The following is a 20696-nucleotide window of genomic DNA, read 5'->3' on the forward strand; positions in this document are numbered from 1 at the left end:
AGCATGTTCTATAGAAGTTCTCAATTTAAAGTGCTTTTTAGTACTAATAAATAATATAGTTTCAGCCCAATAAGGGCCTTGCCCTTGGTTCTCTCCCACCCCACTGTCTCTAGCCCAAACACACCTGCACACGTTCTTCCCCAGAACCAACATACAGCCAACTTTATGGAAGAATGCACAGTAAGCATTATTTTCCATGTCAACAGCACAGGGCTAGCTACCCAGAGCGCTCCTTCAACTTGGTCTACTGTTTGTCTCAGCAGGATGGCAGACCTGATAATGGAACAAAAGGGGTTCTTTTGAGTGGCGAGTACTCGAGTACTCCTGAGTGGCGCAGTGGTCTAAGGCACTGCATCGCAGTGCTAACTGTGCCACTAGAGATCCTGGTTCGAATCCAGGCTCTGTCGCAGCCGGCCGCGACCGGGAGACTCATGGGCGGCGCACAATTGGCCCAGCGTCGTCCAGGGTAGGGGAGGGAATGGCTGGCAGGGATGTAGCTCAGTTGATAGAGCATGGCGTTTGCAACGCCAGGGTTGTGGGTTCGATTCCCACGGGGGGCCAGTATAAAAAAATAAAGATGTATTCACTAACTGTAAGTCGCTCTGGATAAGAGCGTCTGCTAAATGACTTAAATTTAAATGGGTTGGTTTCCTTTTATTAATATTTCTGAACAAGCAGTAGGCTTTGAACTATAATGTAGTGGCATTTCTGGGTGAAATATACATTTCAGTCATTTAGTACACTTATCCAGAGACGTACAGGAGAAACTAGGGTTCAGTGCCTTGCTCAAGGGCACAGATATATTTTTCACCTAGTCGCCGTGGTGATTCGAACCAGCGACCGAATCGCTGGCCCAACACTCTTAACCTCTAGGCTACCTGCCGAAACATAGCTCATTTGGTGTGGTTGATATTCTACGCCTGCTTGTGTACATTTAACTGCAGTAAAAACATTCATTAATGTAAGCCTAGTGCCTGTGGAACATCAGGTTGTGACATGAAACAAGAAAGGTGGCAAATGTGATACGTATAGAATTGGAATCTGGAGAATGCTGGTATGTTCCCACATATTCCACCAAGGAGTTATTCTGCCCCTAAGCTTCCAGCTATAGGGGGAAAGATGGTACCTTCCATAGACTGCTTTCATTTAGCATATTATATTATCAATCCTATGAGAAGATATGTCTCATGCTTTATTTTGACCAACTCAAAATAAAGCACAGGTGGACAAAGTTAATTTTATACACAAACGTTTATTTAGTCAAATAAAGCAACATTCTGATAAGAACAGAGGGGTGATCACTGATAGGTGAGCAGAGGATTGAGAAGGAACGGCCGTTACAGATGCCGGTACACAGAAACCATGACTATTTTAAAGAGCTTCAAAACTCACCATTCGTTAACATGGCTAACTTAGATCCTGCACTTCACTGTATGTCTGTCATTCCTTATGGAAATGATTATTATAAAATAAACAAAACATACAAGGTCTAAGAAATTGTTCAGTTTCATATTTTTTTCTCCCTAATCAAAGTTTTTATTTGATTTAAAATGAATCTTGTTGGACACACCCACTACAAAGACAGAGGCGCTAAATAATAATAAAAAATGGACCAAGTCCTATCTATACACCAAGAGAGATAGGACGAAGAGTGGACAGAGAAGAGATAGCTGAAAGAGAGGAGAGGGAAAGGGGAGGAGATCGGCAGAGAGAGAGTGAACAGAGAGATAGAGAGTGAACAGAGAAAGAGCGTGAACAGATAGATAAAGAGAGCATGAACAGAGAGAGAGCGTGAACAGAGAGAGAAAGAGAGCGTGAACAGAGAGAGAAAGAGAGAGCGTGAACAGAGAGAGCGTCAACAGAGAGAGCGTCAACAGAGAGAGCGTCAACAGAGAGAGCGTCAACAGAGAGAGAGCGTCAACAGAGAGAGAAAGAGAGAGCGTGAACAGAGAGAAAAGAGAGCAGAATCACAGGAAGTACTCCAGCTCATAGCGGAGGTAAGGGTTCTTCTCGTCGTTGTAGACGTGGGGGTAGTGAGCGATCAGAGCATCCTGGGAACCGATGTAGATGGAGTTGTAGATCTTCCAGTAGACGTCTCGGACCTTCCTGGCTGGGTGGAAGAGACCCTAGAGAGGAAACAGGGTTAGAGAGCATTATCAACTCAATGGCTGCACTTACAGTGCTACTATCATTATGGTTTATTTGTTTAGTAATTTTTGGTTGAGGGGGTTACAGGTACATTATCCATTTACATTTTTTGTTTATAAAACATGTACCCGTAGGCTGCCACTCAACAACAAAAAACAGTAAGAAATATATACAGAGTTTAATAATTAACAGGAAAATAAAACAAAAAAAGTGGTCCTCCACCCCCAACCTCCCATCCCATTCCCCCAACCCCACCCAGCCAAGATGTCTCCACCCCCAACCTCCCATCCCATTCCCCCAACCCCACCCAGCCAACATGTATCCACCCCCAACCTCCCATCCCATTCCCCCAACCCCACCCAGCCAAGATGTCTCCACCCCCAACCTCCCATCCCATTCCCCCAACCCCACCCAGCCAACATGTCTCCACCCCCAACCCATCCCATTCCCCAACCCCACCCAGCCAACATGTCTCCACCCCCAACCTCCCATCCCATCCCATTCCCCAACCCCACCCAGCCAACATGTCTCCACCCCCAACCTCCCATCCCATCCCATTCCCCCAAAGCCACCCAGCCAACATGTTCCCCCCCCCAGGAAACCATGTTTTCCACCCCTACCCACCCTTGCAACTAGGTTTGTTGCTTTTACTAAATACACTACATGACCAAAAGTATGTGGACACCTGCTCGTCGAACATCTCATTCCAAAATCATGGGCATTAATATGGAGTTGGTCCCCCCTTTGCTGCTATAACAGCCTCCACACTTCTGGGAAGGCTTTCCACTAGATGTTGGAACATTGCTGCGTGGACTTGCTTCCATTCAGCCACAAGAGCATTAGTGAGGTCAGGCACTGATGTTGGGCGATTAGGCCTGGCTCGCAGTCGGTGTTCCAATTCATCCCAAAGGTGTTCGATGGGGTTGAGGTCAGGGCTCTGTGCAGGCCAGTCAAGTTCTTCCACACCGATCTCGACAAACCATTGCTGTATGGACCTCGCTTTGTGCACAGGGGCATTGTCATGCTGAAACAGGAAAGGGCCTTCCCCAAACTGTTGCAAGCACAGAATCGTCTAGAACGTCATTGTATGCTGTAGCGTTAAGATTTCCCTTCACTGGAACTAAGGGGCCTAGCCCGAACCATGAAAAACAGCCCCAGACCATTATTCCAAACTTTACAGTTGGCACTATGCATTCGGGCAGGTAGCATTCTCCTGGCATCTGCCAAACCAGATTCGTCTGTCGGACTGCCAGATGGTGAACCTTGATTCATCACACCAGAGAACGCGTTTCCACTGCTCCAGAGTCCAATGGCGGCATTTACACCACTCCAGCCGACGCTTGGCATTGCACATGGTGATTTTAGGCTTGTGTTGCGGCAGCTCGGCCATGGAAACCCATTTCATGAAGCTCCCGACAAACAGTTATTGTGCTGATGTTGCTTCCAGAGGCAGTTTGGAACTTGGTAGTGAGTGTTGCAACTGAGGACAGATTATTTTTACGTGCTACGCACTTCAGCACTCGGCGGTCCCGTTCTGTGAGCTTGTATGGCCTACCACTTTGCGGCTGAGCCGTTGTTGCTCCTAGACGTTTACACTTCACAATAACAGCACTTCTAGTTGAATAAAATTCTGGGGCTGCTCTAGCAGTGCAGAAATTTGATGAACTGACTTGTTGGAAAGGATGCCTATGACAGTGCCACGTTGAAAGTCACAGAGCTCTTCAGTAAGGCCATTCTACTGCCAATATTTGTCTATTGCGATTGCATGGCTGTATGCCCAATTTTATACACCGGTCAGCAACGGGTGTGGCTTAAATAGCCAAATCCACAATCTTGAAGGGGTGTCCACATACTTTTTTATAGATAGTGTATCCACCGCAGCTTGTTCATGGACTTCATAAAGGTATGTTGCTGTTGATAGTGATAACTTACCACATTTGCATCACTTTCTGGACATTTTATGTCAATTCTCAACACTCAGCTATTCTAGAATGAGCCTAGTCATTCTATCTAGTAGCAGATAGTGGTCAATCTGCTACCTGTCTGTCAGAGCAAGGAGATCAGTGATGTAGTAGCAGTCAGGTTTACCTGCAGGCAATACTGCAGCATGCGGCAGGGGCCGATTGCCACCCTGAGGCCCTCCAGGGCCCCCATGACAGCCTGGATCACATGGGGCGACGTCTCAAACACGTTGGGCCACACGTAGTTCAACAAGTGGTTAAGGGAGTCCTCACAGCCGAAGCCGTAGACGCCCAGGGACATGTGTTGCACCACGGCACTGGCAGTCTGTCTGTGGACCAGGTCTCTGCAAGGAAGAGAGAGAGGAGAACCAGGGTTACCATGGGGCCAGTCAAAAGGTGCAAAGAAGCAGGTGGGGTCTACTATATATTCTAATTCTGTGGAGGAAATCCACAATGACAATGAATGACACTTGACTTTTCCTTTGTAACCAACAGGTGCAGGGTGAGAACAGAAATTAACAATGTCAGATCTGCCTGTTCTCATGTTGGTGTCCATCTAGTGAAGTACTAGCCCTGATCTGACCACGGACCGGTCGAACAGGCAAGAATGGTTCGCAGTTATATTACAGCACATTCAACCGAGTGATCCCTAACTGTTACGGACAGCAGCACCAATGGCTAAGTACTGATCTTGGTCAGGATAGTGTGGCCATGTAGCTCGATGCATTTACAATACTTGGGAAATGTTATGTTTTTGGTTTAGTGACTACAGGGTTACTGTGACTTTAGTCAGCCCACCAGACTGATTGTTAGTTCCAATGTTTGGTCCTCTCACCTGTCCATCAGCGCGTCCTCCAGCAGGGGCGTGACAGCGTAGATGTAGTCCTTGCCCATCTCCCCGATGTACTCAAACAGGAAGGACAGGGACTTGAGCACGCCGTTCTGCACGTTGAGCTCGGGCACGCGGTACTCGTTCATGAGGGCGGGGAGCACGGTGAAGGGAGAACAGGTCTCAGCCACGATGGCGATGGCTACGGTGGTACACACTCTGTTCTGACGCTCCTGAACCTTCAGGTTGTTAAGTAGTGTGGCCAGCACATCATGGGGTCTGGAGGGGTGGAGAGGTCAATAGGTCAATGATAGGCTAAATATATACTGCTTACCATGACAGTAACAGGTGAAGTATCACCAAGCATCATTATAATACAACTTTATTGAACCAACATTTTTCATGGATGCTCAGAAAACCATACACTCTCCTAAACATAAACCCTAATAAATGTGCACTAATGGAGATCAACAACTCTTGAGAGAAGTATTGGGCAGTAGCCAGAGACAGGACTCACCCGATAGCCTTGGCGATGTATCCGAAGGTGTTGACGGTGGCTCTGCGGATGGCCTTTTTGTGGGCCTTGAGGAGCTCCAGCAGCTCAAAGCAGATACGCATCCACTCCCTGGCAGACACGTACTCAGCACCCCTACACACACAATTACAACATGGTTGATGAAACATCTACTATTTTATCAAATGTTTACACATATGCTTAGGAGTCAAATATTGGAATATACTAGTGAATGTGTGAGTCAAAGATTGACACAGATTCACACTAATGTAGTCCAATCTTTCAGAGTGTGTGTGTGATTGCTTTGCTACAGACGTACCTGTCAGCAATCCTGCCAACCAGGTCAATACAGTTCTCCTGCACCTTCTCATGTCTGTTCTTCAGGATGGGCGTCAGCCGAGGCAGCAGGTCTTTGATTGGTGGAGTCATCTTGTGCATGCCTGAGTGACAGGACAGACAACCAATCAGCTCTCTGGATGCATATCACCAAGTCTTAACACATCTACTACCATAACTTAATCATAACCACGCTTATAGCGTTACTGCTGTTAAACCAGCCCAATCCTTGTTCTTCACTGAACTCAACTAACACAATTCATTCACAGGCATTTCTCTACCCACTGGAGCGCTTTCTCAAAATATTTCAGCCCGTCTCAGGGAGTGAGAGGGCTAAATTAGTGGGCTGAGAGTGTATGGAGCTATAAGACAGAGATTGGATAGCATTTTGGAAAATAAAACTAATGTCTTTTCATTTGTAACCAGTGTGTGCAGGGCGAGAGCAGAAATGAACTGGATGTCAGATCTGCCAGTTCTCATGTTGGTGTCCATCTAGCAAAGTACTAGCCCTGATCTGACCAAGGATCGGTCGAACAGGCGAGAATGATTCACAGACATGTGACCCAGGGCCAAAGGGTCATCAACCTTAGTGTCAACATGCTATTGGTCAGAAGACAGGGAGTTGTAGTAGTGAGAGGGTAACGGTTACGTACCAATGACGTTGACGATGGCCTTGAGAGCACCAAGGATGCTTCCCAGTACTTCAGGATACTCTTCTCCTAGATACTCGTATAACACAACTCCCAGGTGACCCATCAGCTTTTCCTGTGGAGGAGAGGGGGAAGAGCGAGAGAGAGGTTAGAAAGGAAATCAGCTTCTCCTGTTGAGGGGAGGGGAGGGAGAGGTTTAGAAAGGAAATCAGCTTCTCCTGTTGAGGGGAGGGGAGGGGGGAGAGGTTTAGAAAGGAAATCAGCTTCTCCTGTTGAGGGGAGAGAGAGAGGTTTAGAAAGGAAATCAGCTTATCCTGTTGAGGGGGGGGGGAGAGAGAGGTTTAGAAAGGGAATCAGCTTCTCCTGTTGAGGGGGGAGAGAGAGGTTTAGAAAGGGAATCAGCTTCTCCTGTTGAGGGGGAGAGAGAGGTTTAGAAAGGGAATCAGCTTCTCCCTGTTGAGAGGAGGGGGAGATGTGGGGAGAGAAAGAGGTTTAGAAAGGAAAGGGAAACTCTCTATATGACTCAGTCAGTGAAGGTGATATCATTGCCGTGAGTGAGTATTTCAGTGAGTGCGTGAGTGTGCGAGTATGAGAGAGAGAGAGGGAGTGTATATGTGCAATACGAGTGTGTCGGTGTGTGTGTATGTGCGTGCGTAAAGTGTGTTTTGGGAAGACTAACCTCCTGGCAGGTCTTCATGACCACGGCGGTACGGGAGATGAGGTCAGCAGCCTGCTGGCGGACCTTGGCGGACTTGTTGTTGAGACGCCACAGCACCGTACCACAGATCTGAGGCAGGTAGGGCTTCACCCTCTTCCCCAGGGCATTCACCACCGTGCCAAACCCATTCAGCATCACAGAGTCCTACAGGGGTCAGAGGTCAACTCCTACAGTCAGTCATATTCTACACAGGTAGGCTAATGATGGACTGAGAGTGTCTGCATCCAAAATGTCATCTTATTCCCTATATAGTGCACTACATTTGACCAAGGCCCAAAGGGCTCTGGTTTAAAGGGAACAAGGCACAGTTATCCATTCAAATCAATATGAATCTCCCATCAAGCCTCAGATTACCATAAATCCACACTGCTGTTCAGACAGGGATAACTTGTTTCATCACAGGCTTTTCCCAACGTTATACCCTGGGCCAGCTTCAGTAGGTTTCCCAAAACCATCTTAAGGCTAAGTTAATCGTTAGAACCATCGTAGGAGCATCGTTAAATCACGGAGCTGTTTCCCAAAACCATCGTAATTAACGTTGCACTTGAAAACGCTCGCAATCTAACACCTGCCTCACACCCCTTGTAGAACAGCTAAGTGCGTCGTTCGATACTTTCTGCCTTCCCATGTCACTCCATACACAGAAGATCTCCGCTAAACATAGAATCACATTGTTTATCAGTCTCTGAACGCTGGTAACATCAGAAGAAAGTTGCCTACAAATACAAAGTTGCCAATGTCTTCGCAATTGATACAAACAAGTGACATGGTCTATAAAAAGATGACTGCATTAAAATAAACAGTAGGCTATAGATCTGTCAATCATATTGAAATACATTTCATGTTCAATCAATTGAGTTCTATTTTGCTACTTACAGACAAGATTGTCTGTAATTTGTGTGAATATATTTCATGATGTGTAGCCTAACATGCCAATTTGTATTGGGTAAGCATTATAATAAGCCACCTTAATATTTGCAGCCGTAGGTGATAATATCTCTTTAGGTGCTGATCCATTGTCAGTATTGTGAAATAATTATAATGTTAAGGTAAGATTTTAACTGAGAAAGCTGATCCGAGAACAGCACTGCCTTTCTTCCATTCCTATCAATATCGACACATACTCCGACACACTTAGCGACTGTTCTCTCTGCGTAGTGTTTTGGGAAATGCATGTTACATCTTAGGCCATTGTAGAAAAGATGCATTGTTTAAAACACTCGTAAGCCGAAGTTCCATCGCTATGGGGAAATCGGGCCCTGGAACGTTGTAGATAGAGATGTCATGAGCCGACATGATTCCTTATTCTACATAACCCACTTCTATCTCAATGTTCCACAACATTGTTCTTTGCTGAACATGCCCCTGGTCTCCCCCCCGTGGTCTCCCCCCCGTGGTCTCCCCCCCGTGGTCTCCCCCCGTGGTCTCCACCCCGTGGTCTCACCTCCGTGGTCTGTTCCTGGAAGGCGTACAGTATGCCGTCGATCAGCTGCTCCTCCAGCTTGTGGTCGATGTCAGCAGCTCCCAGGTTCCCCATGATCTTCTCTATGGTCTCCATCACCATCTTCCTGTATTGCTCTGCCTCGTCCTTCAGGTCATCTACGATACGAGAGATTATCTCTGCCGCACCCACCTTGTTGGCCAGCTCCACTGTTGTGTCCACCAGCTTGAGGATGGGCAGACATACAGGGAAGAGGTTAGTTCACAGACATCACCCAAAACACACCAGTCATGAATTAAGTATGACCGGATTTTAATGTTAGTCAGAAATTGCATTTGTTTGTATTTTACCAGTTTGCCCCATTGAGGCTAAAATATGTTTATTTTTCTTGTCATAAATTAAGACTTCTACTGATTTATGCTTGGTAAAACATTTACTATTGGTCTGTAATCAACCCATTGAATATAAGGGATATGCTTGGAGTCGTTCCCGTTTGAGCTACGTCTGTACGTACCTGTCTGTAGTTGCGTCTGTCCAGAGCCATCCTGTGTTGCCAGAAGTGCTTGAAGAAAGGGGGCAGGATCTCTGTCTTGATGTAGTTGGCCTCCACACCGTCAGTACCACAGCACTGTTTCACCACCTGGAAGAGAGGGGGAACAATGGGGGTTAAAAACAGGGCACACAAACACCAATTCAGATTTAAGTGTAATAGCTAGCATCTACAACTTATTTTCATTATGGAAATGTAACCAACGGGTGCAGGGTGAGAACAGAAGTGAAATGGATGTCAGATCTGCTAGTTCTCATGTTGGTGTCCATCTAGCGAAGTACTAGCCCTGATCTGACCACTGATAGGTCCAACAGGCGAGAATTAGTCTCGTACACACACACACACACACACAGGCTCCCTCACCTTGAGCACGATCTTCTTCATCTCCTCGTCAGGGGACTGGAACTCTCTGATGAGGATCAACATGACCTCTCTGGTGTAGTAGTTAGCATACTCAGCATCCATCAGAGGGATCAGGTAGCCAATGGCCTTCAGGAACGCAGCCAGACCCTGGACACAAGAGGGGAGAGGTAAGAGTTAACCCAGTTACTGTATCCATACGATTTTGCTGTTTTAAAGCTAGTTTCCTGCAATTCAAAACGTTTTGCCATTGTGCTAAAAGAAAATTGGCTTATGCCGTGTTCTTACGCCATCGGAGTGACTCAAACATAACATAACGTTTAAGTTCACACTGAAAACGTTTAAGCATCCCACACTTTTTTTCTTCTATATTTGTTTTTATTATAATGTACACCTTGTTTTTGTGAGTAGCGGCCACGATTGAATGAATATAGGGGAAACACTGGTATCTATACAGGCAAGATCCCGGGCTTACGGCAAGATCCTGAAATGAAGTTGTATTGTGATGTCAAGTAAACATGTTAGTATTAACCTGTAAACTGTTTTGGGAATGTAACCAACGGGTGTTTGTACCTGTTAACTGTTTTGGGAATGTAACCAACGGGTGTTTGTACCTGTTAACTGTTTTGGGAATGTAACCAACGGGTGTTTGTACCTGTTAACTGTTTTGGGAATGTAACCAACGGGTGTTTGTACCTGTTAACTGTTTTGGGAATGTAACCAACGGGTGTTTGTACCTGTTAACTGTTTTGGGAATGTAACCAACGGGTGTTTGTACCTGTTAACTGTTTTGGGAATGTAACCAACGGGTGTTTGTACCTGTTAACTGTTTTGGGAATGTAACCAACGGGTGTTTGTACCTGTTAACTGTTTTGGGAATGTAACCAACGGGTGTTTGTACCTGTTAACTGTTTTGGGAATGTAACCAACGGGTGTTTGTACCTGTTAACTGTTTTGGGAATGTAACCAACGGGTGTTTGTACCTGTTAACTGTTTTGGGAATGTAACCAACGGGTGTTTGTACCTGTTAACTGTTTTGGGAATGTAACCAACGGGTGTTTGTACCTGTTAACTGTTTTGGGAATGTAACCAACGGGTGTTTGTACCTGTTAACTGTTTTGGGAATGTAACCAACGGGTGTTTGTACCTGTTAACTGTTTTGGGAATGTAACCAACGGGTGCAGGGTGAGAACAGAAGTGAAATGGATGTCAGATCTGCCAGTTCTCATGTTGGTGTCCATCTAGTGAAGTACTAGCCCTGATCTGACCACTGATAGGTCCAACAGGCGAGAATGATTCGCAGGCATGTGACAAAGCAATGTGTCCTCACCTTTCCTCTGTGCTGTCTGATACCCTTCCACAGGGGTTTGAGTACAGAGTCAAAGGACTCGATACCGTAGGGCGTGGCAGCCTCAGCCAGGGCAGCGATGGCCAGGGCACTGATGGTCCGTACCTTCTGCTGCTCATCCACCAGACCTGAGGGGGGCAGACACAGTAGAGGTCAGTATGAGATCATCATATTTTATCCTTATTGGTAAAGTGTATTGTGACCACGTGTGAAATGCACTTTAAAATAAACAACCCTCGCACTCTAGATACTTGTAAACTAAACTACGCTTGAGTCAAATACACTAGTCACTCCTAAATATAACAAATGTACTATTACTAGAAAACTAAACTACCCCCTCAGGTCCCATACCATGTCAGGCAGTGTCGCCCTCTACTCACCATGCTCGATGATCTCCACCAGACTCCTCAGATGGGGTAGGATGGCACAGCCCATGAGGATGGCGATCTGCTGGACAATCTTGATGCCCGTGTGGCGGGCCTGCCATGACTTCTTGCTCTTACACACAGCCTTGAGGAAGGGCAGCAGGGAGGGGATACCCAGAGCGGACGCTACGACAGCGAAAGCTCTAGCTGTTGTATTTCTGACGTATTCGTCCATGTTGTCAATATCAGGTCTCATAGTGGAGATCATAGTGGCCAGGCCGGCAGCCTAGAGAGGGAGGGAGGGAAAGAGGGAGACGGAGGAAAAGAGAGGGAGATAGAGAGGGAGGGTAAGAGATAGAGAGGGAGGGTAAGAGATGGAAGAAATCAACTAAGATGAATAGGTGTTTATGATACTGCTTGATTAGACACCATAAGTATCATTTTCTAATGTGATTTCAGATCAAATTGTATTAGCTACTTGCTTTGGGAATGTGACCAACGGGTGCAGGGTGAGAACAGAAATGAACTGGATGTCAGATCGGCTAGTTCTCGTGCTGGTTTTTCATATAGCGAAGTACTAGCCCTGATCTGACCACGGATCGGTCGAACAGGCGAGAATGATTCGCAGGCATTACCCAACTGTGGTGGGTGTGTGAGTACATTATAGGGCTGGAAGTGGGGCTCACCTTGGCCAAGTTAGAGATGATCTCTCTACCCTCCACTCTGGCGTAGTAATCTTCATCAATCAGCAGCGGCTCAATCACCACCAGGATCTGGGGAACAGATAGTCAATTAGTGAGGGCCAACCTCGGCACAGGAGACATATTGTATCCCGAGTCAGCGAGTTCCTCGCTCTCTCACACACACACACACACACCTTGTGTACGTATGGGCGGACCAGGTCGTCCAGCTTGTAGAGGATGCGGTCGATGACCTTGACCAGTAGGTGGCGCTCCTGGTCCTCCAGAGTAGGAGACATGAGCAGGGGTAGGATCTGGTTGAACAGGGGCCCTGCTCCAAACTCCCTCGCCTTGTCTGTGATCTGACGCAGGGCAGCCTGAGGAGAGCCGCAAGAGGGTTAGACTGGACGATTGACTTTTCAGTGGTGAGAGTTACACACCAAAAGGAAGATGGAGTTAAGACTATAGAGATAAAAGGTAACACTAGATAGGCCTATGTCAAACCTTCATAACTCAAGACTGTTCTGATAATGGCAGCCATCTTGGTCAGAGAAAAGTTCCATTTAATTCTGTGATGACTGTTGGCAGCTGGTCTCACCTTTCTCATGGGAGGTGTTCCGTTCTTGATCTTCAGCAGCAGTTTCATGATCTTACGCTCCTTCTGTTCCTCTGGGCTAAGAGTGGACTCATCCACCTCAACCAGCAGCTTGTCAAAGTACTGGATGTCGTCTGGTTTGAGGAAGGGCAGGTTCCCACTGGGCTGGTCATTGATCTGCTTCATGGAACGGTCCTCCTGCTGCATATGGAAGCCTGTCATGCCCCCCATGGGGGTGGGGGTGGCCGACAGCTTCCGGGCTGGGGTACGGATGGGCACGTAGCCTGCTGGTGGGGGAAGGACCTGTGGAGGGAGGTGGAGGATGAGATGTTAGTATTGTTCATTTATCATACTTTAGTGATTAACTCATTTACTTCAGTTCCTTTCACTCTATTTCTGTAATGGATTGAGCCCTTCTCGGACAAATGCCTCGATGTCTTCAACTGAAGAGACACGCTGCTGTGGGGAACCAAACCCAGAGACACAGAACGTGACCCTGGCTCAGTGACCCCAGAGACAGACTGTGTCCCGTTCCGACTCGTCATCGTATCATCACCGAAGACCATTTCATCACTTTATATAGATACCGCATTTGATGTGACAAGTGACAGTTGAGCTCTATTTCTCCATTGTGCTGGGGAGGGTGTGTGTCCTCTACCTTGTATCCCTCTGGGAACATGGCATCCAGCTCCTCGTCTGTGAGTGGTCGGTTCCTCTCGTCGATCTCCCTCTCCCAACGCCACGCCTGCAGCTGCTCTGGGGTCATGCTCATCAGGTGACCTGACAGGATAGGAAACACATGCATAATGTAAAACATGCCTCAATAATCCTAGTATCACCACTTAGTGGGACATTACACTACTTCTATTCCTGCTCATTTATACTACTAGTAAATTAACAACAAGTACATAATATCAATTCACCAACAGTTATCAGTGTTATATGATATTACATTTACATTTTAGTCATTTAGCAGACGCTCTTATCCAGAGTGAGTGCATACATTATTTATTTTATACACCCCGTGGGAATCGAACCCACAACCCTGGCGTTGCAAACGCCATGCTCTACCAACTGAGCTACATCCCTGCCAGCCATTCCCTCCCCTACCCTGGATGACGCTGGGCCAATTGGGTGCCGCCCCACGGGTCTACCTCTAAGGAATTGAAAACGGGTTTCAAAGGCCTGAGAGGAAGGCTAGGTGATTAACAGTACCTGGAGAGGGAGTGGCCATATTCATGGCAGGGGTTCCGATGGGAGTCTTCCCAGGGGTCATCAGTGGGGTGGAAGAGCCCATCTGGCTGGCGGGTGTCTCGTCCCAACGGGACTTCCTTTTACTGGCCCCGGGGGTGGGGGTCTCTCCCACTGACTCATCTCCTCGGTCTGTACGGGGGGTCTCGGCCCAACCACTACCATGACCAGGGGTCTCTCTCTCCGTCTTGGGGGTCTCGTCCCATCGGTTTTTGCGCACGCTGCCTGTGGCTCCCCCGTGTCCAGGGGTGGTGTGTCCTGGTGTGTCCCCTCTGCCTGGCGTGGCTGCTCCAGCTGGGGTGTGGCTAGGGGTGGGGTCCCACATTCGGGTGCTGGGGGTGGCCCCTGGTGTCTCGCTGCCCTTGTTCCTTCCGGGGGTCTCGTCCCAGCGGCTGTTGGAGGGGGTGTGGCCAGGGGTGTGTCCTGGGGTCTGCTGCATGTGTAGTGGTGGGGGGGAGTCCGGGGATAAAGGGCTCAGTGAGTTCTCAAGTACAGAAATGTAAACTGGAGAAGCATGGTTGAGTTCCTTTGTTCCACTAGGATCTTAAAAGGCATATTTGAAGCCTAGGCAAGACAAATAAACTGCCCCAAAAACACTTGGTTCTATATCATTTGCTGATCGAACACCAGACCAAACTAAATAATTGTAAGGATACAAACTGGATCTGATCAACTAAGATAATACATTTTACCTCAGCAGCCTGGTCGGCCTGGTCCCAGCTGGACATCTTCTTAGGTGTGCCGGCGTTGCTGGGGGTTCCCGATTGGTCCTGTTTCTCGGCTGTCTGGTCCCATCGGCGTTTACGCTTGGCGGCGGCGGCAGCAGCAGCAGCCTGGGAGGCAGCAGAGCCGTTGACAGCCTTCAGGTCTCCTGTCTTGGCCTTCTCTGCCATCTGCTGACGGATCTCTTTCTGCACAGAGTGAGAGCAGGGAGAGTGAGAAAACCAACCAAAGGATAAACAACAGGGGAAAGTTTCCCGTGGGATTTGTAGGAATTAAGTCTATTGTAGGCAACGATACACCACACTGAACGATACAACCACATAATAAAATTGTATTTATTATAAACTGGGTGGTTCGAGCCCTGAATTCTGATTGTCTGAAAGCCATGGTATATCAGACCATATACCACAGGTATGACAAAACATTACTTTTTACTCTTGTAATTACATTGGTAACCAGTTTATAATAGCAATAAGGCACCTCAGGGGTTTGTGGGTTACAGCCAATATACCACGGCTAAGGGCTGTATCCAGGCACTCCGCGTTGCGTCTTGCATAAGAACAGCTATTAGCCGTGCTATATTGGCCATATACCACACCCCCTTGGGCCTTATTGCTTAATTATATCCTTTATGGACACACAACAATCAGAAACATAACCTCAAGACAAAGCTATGCCCTTGGTCTAAACCAGTGTTTCCCAACCCTGGTCCTCCAGTACCCCCAACAGTACACATTTTTGTTGTAGCCCTGGACAAACTCACCTCATTCAATTCATTGAGGACTTGATGATTAGTTGACAAGTTGAATCAGGTGTGCTTGTCCAGGGTTACAATAAAAATGTGTACTGTTGGGGCTACTCGAGGACCACAAAGGGGGTTTATGTGGTCTGTCTTACCTCCTCTTTGGTCAGGTGCTGCTCCTTCATGACGTCCATGTACGACCTGGACTGCAGCTTGGGGTCCGGCGTTTTGCCCCCTGCGCGAAAGAGCACCAACAAGACACAGGGCAGCCGATTAGAACACGCCCCAGGACCCGGCTTCATAACACAGACAGCAAGCACAACACAGCCAACTCAGCTAGGCCCTCACTTCTTCTTTAGAAACATTTACTGTTTTAGTTCCTTAAGCTGAATCACATCAAGACAACCCTAGATACACAACATACAGACAGTCCTCTCTTGCTTGCCTTACATACAAACATAACTGTCTAAAAACAAACAAACAGGCAGATACATTGAGAAACAGCTGAGGTTGTTTTGTCTTTCTTTTAAGGAGATAACAGGAGAGGATAAAGCCATCACTGATGCAGGAGTCCTGGGCTGTGCTCTCCAGAATACGTACACTTTCAGTGCCAAGGGTCCTTCTGCAGTCAGACTTCAACCGGCAGAAAAGAAGCCTAGAAAATGTCTCTTTACCATTAGTAACACTTTGGAAAAGGGTTGGAACTCACACACATAAGCATACCACCTGTGATTTGTTTTTTTTACGTCACAAAAGAAAAATCCTCCTGGGGCTCAAAATTCTAATGAAAAAAGTAATAAAAATATCCCCCAGATTGCGAATTATTGATAGCATTTTAAGAAAATGAAGTCAAGATTTTTAAACCAAATCAAGGAATGTTCTGTGAGATAAATGTGCAGCTACTTTATGTAACCCAGGGCAGGGAGAGTATATATATATAAATATATATATGTAGTTACACGTATACCTGAGGGGCAGTGGAGGCAACTATTAGATCCATACGATCAATATCTTAGTTTCAGAGGGAACAGGCCACCTGCTACTGAACAGTCGCTAGTTTGACTTGGGATTCGATTGCTATTCCAACTTCGTAAATGTAGATCTTGACTTCCTTTTTAGAAAAATATGTTTAAAAATATATATATATATATATTATGAATTACAAAATAAATCTAAAGCAAAAGACCACCATAAAATGGCTGAGGTTTCAATTTAATTCTATTAAAATAAGTATTTGGTAGAAAACAAAATAAAAGGATGTTGGGGTAGAGGTTTGTTGAGGAATAGCTGCTTTCCCCCCCCCACCCAGACAGACAACCAGCCAGCGGACCCTGACAAAACTGACAAGCGCACGCTTCTGTCTGTTCACCATAACCTACACAGGATGAGTTGCTGCACCCTTAAGAGAGTGCAGTACAGGACTGGCAAAGCAGTACTGCTGTAGGAGAGAAATTAAGGACAGTTAGTATGGGCCTGTGGAATTGCGGCACACAGATTTCTTGATATGTTTCTATTTTACAAAGATGTGAAATAGAAATATATTTACACAACATTTTTGTATATGACAGAGCTTGCTACATGCAGGCTTGATACAGCCCTACCCCCAAACTACATTGAGGACAATTAAATCTCAGACAGATACGTGTGCTTCAGCCACTACAGGCAAATTGTTGCATTGCAAATAAATTGTTGCAATGTGTAAATAAACATACTGTAAACTTAATCTACAAGGTATGTGTTTAGTTAATCAAATGCTTAATGGCTAGTCAAGCTGTTTTCTGAGAAATAGGCCATCCTTGGTTAAACTGACAGGCTATTCAGTTCATTCTAACTAACAAAAGTTTAAGCTGACAAGACAAACAAGCCGTAGCCAGGTTTAGGCTTTGAGAAATGTGAATATATGTAAGTGACGGCTCCTTAACCTGTGAGAGGTAAGGGACAGGACAAAACCGGAGCCAAAGCCCTTTGGCCAAGGATTATACCGTCACTGTAATTCACTCTATTACTCAGACCCCTGGAGCCCAGGTTAAGATCCCTGACCAGACTTGAACTAAATGCCATTTAAATGGGCTTGAAATCTGAGACCATGACTCACTAGTGTTGATGACACAACTGCACTACAGTTTGTGTGTGTAAGTCTCATAATTTACTATGTCCTGATCTCTTCTAATGGAACTTCCCCAACCCCTAGAAGTCTGACAAGCCAACAGTGGTGGTGACTGACCATAAGCCTGAACAATGATACTGTAGTGGAGTGAAGGGCCACTTGGAAGAAAGGGGTGGTCCAATAGCATTGCTTATTACGAGTGTTCTTGTTTTACACAGGAATACTTGGAAGCCTCAGCTCTGTACCCAGGTGTTCTGCCAACTGGGGGCTTTCCTTGACTGGGAGCCAAGCTTCAGACAACCAGCACATTTCTGGCTTCTGGCTGCCTCGTGATGGGGTGGTTTGTGGGTAAAGGGGCACAGCAGGGTGTGGCACATTGCATGAGCAGGTGAATCACCCCAAGGATAAGCATCAAATCACACACAATTTCATTTTTTTGCTACTCTCATTACCCAATACCTTTCTTTAGATTAAGACACAGTTCTTTCCGCCATCAGTACATGAGATAGATAGCCACATGGGTCTGTTAACCCTTCGAGACACGCACAGCCTACCTGCCACCCATGTAGTTAGGTACAAAAGTCTGTAACCAAGACAACGCCCAACCACCTCTCCCTAAAACATATGGAACCCCTTACTGGAAGAAGTTGTATTTCATACAACTTAATCCTCAGCTGTTTACAACTATTCTCCTTTTCGAGGGGGGAAAAATATTTTATCTGGCATGCAGACCGTTTGCCCCAAAAGCAAAGAGATTTTATTGAGACAAAATTATGAGTGATAAAAGGCGCAGTGACAAGACAACCAACCGCCCTCGGGCCAGAAAAGTTTACCAAGGGAAGGTCTTAGTCTGGGGAGCAAGCTGTTGCACAGTGCTCGAAGGGCTAAGCAGCGAGAGGTGGGTTGGAACCCTTGAAAGGCATCCATGGGATCATGGCAGTTACAGTATAACACATAACATACATCAGGGGAGGACACTATGGAGAGAACATGGAGGGGTGAAATTTACCGTCTGCAAAGGGGTCAAGTCGCTCCGGAGAGATGATCATCTGTCGTCGTCTGGCCTTGTACTCGTCTTCACGCTCTGCAATCTTCGCGGGCCGGTGTTCGGCGAACGGGTCGTACTGAGAGGAGAGAGAACACAGCATGTTACAAAACATGTCATCATGGCAAACATTACAGAGTATGATAAGTAACCATTGTAAAAATGTTGTCTATGATAAGATATGAGCAGGATAATTATGCAAATCCAAAACATTAGCACTAAGATTTGGTAAAAGGTTTTCTGTCAGGTTTGAACTGCAAAGTAGAATTCTACAGGAAGAGAAGAAGATGGTGTTGCTGTTGCTAACCTGTTCATCTGACTGTGGTATTGCATTGAGTATAGCCACCGGAGCGTGATATCCCGGTTTCTTCTGTCCAAGCAGACTTGTCGATGAGTCCTCCTCATCATCCTGAAAATAAGAGCGAGACAAGAGTCTGGTCAAGCCTAGCCATTTAAGGCAGACTCTCCCAGCTCGCAGACAACAAGACATACTGGAGTAGTCAACTCCATGAAAAATCTGACAGTGGAATAGCTGATGTCTGACCCCTGGGAAGAGAAAAAGAAGAAAACATGCATCATTACATCACAGCACAGGATTTGACATCAGCACTTACATCCTCCTGTTCATTGGCAGCGATGGAGGTGACATATCCAGCGAAGCGGCTGTCGCTGCCGCCGTAGATCTCCTGGTCGTAGTATCCAGTGGAGTCCAGGCCCACACCCTGATCTCCTCCCTCCTCCACCAGGGCAGCTTTCATGCCCTGGATCTCCAGGATCTGGGCCTCAATGTCTGGGGGGCAAGGGGGAAGAACAACAGTCAGTGACCATCTGGGTATGTTGAAAAATATGTACAAAAACATCACCAAAGATTAGTTTCAATTTGAGCGGAATCAGACAGTGCCCTAGCTTGCCAACGACTAGATAAACCGTAGTTAGCAACCTACAGAATGTCCGGCAAGGTTAGTTAGCTGCGTTAGGTATTTAGTTAGCATTACCTCCAACGCCATCTTAGCTAGGTAGCTTTTACAACAGCAGTGTGACGCTGTTAAATCAATATATCTAGCCATATCAATATCATATAGCAAGTTACGTATATCTACACAAACATCCAATAAATAGTATAAATGAATAACATAATATATATATATATATATATTTTTAAGGCAATCATGCTTATTGAAATTCTGTATTATCTAGGTTAGCGGGGCGCCATTATCTATTATGCGCCCGGCCTCGTTGCGTCTGGATTGTCAACATCATGTCACGAATGAAAATAGATCTAAAACATGTAGCTAGCTTCTAAACAATGGATGCATTTTGGTCGTATATTTATTATGATCCCGACGTATGAAAAATTTGGTTATAATAGCCACTTAAAACACTTTGTAAATAAATAATCTTACCTTCATGTGTTTTGGCGATCTTCGCCATTTTGGTGGTTCAGTAAGACTGAAACCGGAAGTCAGAATTAATTAATATCCGTTCTGAAAAAACAGATGTGCACGCATGTGTAAATCAGAAAAATTTACATTTCTATCTAAACATCGCAGTCCCCAGTTGCTTGAGAGGGACATATCTGAGGGTTTTAAACTTAAATTAAAATACAAAACGCCCTAAAATTATACTGTTTGGCTATCAGAAAACAGTAAATTGTGATATAGTGAATAAACTAACCAATTCAATGAGTTTGAAATCAAAGTAGCACTTAAAGGGAACTGTTTATAAATGCATGCTGAAAATCCAAACATGTAAACCACCATAGAATATAATATATATTTTATTGATCTATTATAAATAAACACACACCAGGCTAAATAACCATTTTATAATTATATTTTTCATTCAGTCAATGTTATTACAATATGCTTGGCCAGATATGTCATAAGCATTACAAGAACCATGCTATGGGGAAGAACTAGCGGCAAGGGATGAAAAATACAGTGACAGTTTTGACACACTATTTGACCCTAAACAGAGAGTACACAGTGGCAGAATTCCTGACCACTGTGACTGACCCAAAATTATGGAAAGCTTTGACTATGTACAGACTCAGTGAGCATAACCTTGCCATTGAGAGAGGCTGCCGTAGGCAGACTTGGCTCTCAAGTCTGCACAGGCTATGTGCACACTGCCTACAAAATGAGGTGGAAACTGAGCTGCACTTCCTAACCTCCTGCCAAATGTATGGCCATATTAGAGACACATATTTCTCTCAGATTACACAGACCCACAAAGAATTTGAAAACAAATCCAATTTTGATAAACTCCCATATCTATTGGGTGAAATACCACAGTGTGCCATCACAGCAGCAAGATTTGTGACCTGTTGCCAC

General features: G+C 45.9%; 1 protein-coding gene and 2 non-coding genes across 6 annotated transcripts; all 3 read right to left on the minus strand.

The window, feature by feature from the left end:
* Positions 1-1889: 1889 nt before the first annotated feature.
* LOC121555015 (splicing factor 3B subunit 1) lies at positions 1890-19840 on the minus strand. Of its 4 annotated transcripts, none has more exons than XM_041868777.2 (23): positions 19767-19840; positions 18978-19153; positions 18671-18772; positions 18328-18442; positions 15367-15446; positions 14439-14657; positions 13711-14176; positions 13154-13275; positions 12499-12798; positions 12098-12277; positions 11907-11993; positions 11236-11506; positions 10838-10983; positions 9511-9657; positions 9112-9237; positions 8601-8822; positions 7118-7300; positions 6442-6553; positions 5772-5892; positions 5456-5587; positions 4945-5217; positions 4237-4453; positions 1890-2126 (listed from the first exon to the last, which is right to left on the minus strand). In XM_041868777.2, exons 1-23 carry the CDS (start codon positions 19792-19794, stop codon positions 1968-1970), a joined length of 3984 nt encoding a protein of 1327 aa, XP_041724711.1. In that variant the 5' UTR covers positions 19795-19840; the 3' UTR covers positions 1890-1967. The 4 variants fall into 4 exon arrangements, with proteins under 4 accessions (XP_041724711.1, XP_041724710.1, XP_041724714.1 ...); XM_041868776.2 differs by having other exon boundaries at positions 13711-14179; XM_041868780.2 differs by lacking the exons at positions 18328-18442; positions 18671-18772; positions 18978-19153; positions 19767-19840 and adding an exon at positions 15812-18295 and having other exon boundaries at positions 13711-14179.
* Positions 7495-7564, minus strand: LOC121555207. Its single transcript, XR_005997851.1, has one exon. It is a non-coding gene; the product is annotated as a small nucleolar RNA R38 (small nucleolar RNA).
* Positions 12908-13056, minus strand: LOC121555212. The gene has a single exon (XR_005997856.1). It is a non-coding gene; the product is annotated as a small nucleolar RNA SNORD15 (small nucleolar RNA).
* Positions 19841-20696: the final 856 nt, after the last annotated feature.

This window comes from Coregonus clupeaformis, chromosome 40, assembly GCF_020615455.1.
Source record: "Coregonus clupeaformis isolate EN_2021a chromosome 40, ASM2061545v1, whole genome shotgun sequence".
Taxonomy (NCBI): Eukaryota; Metazoa; Chordata; class Actinopteri; order Salmoniformes; family Salmonidae; genus Coregonus; species Coregonus clupeaformis.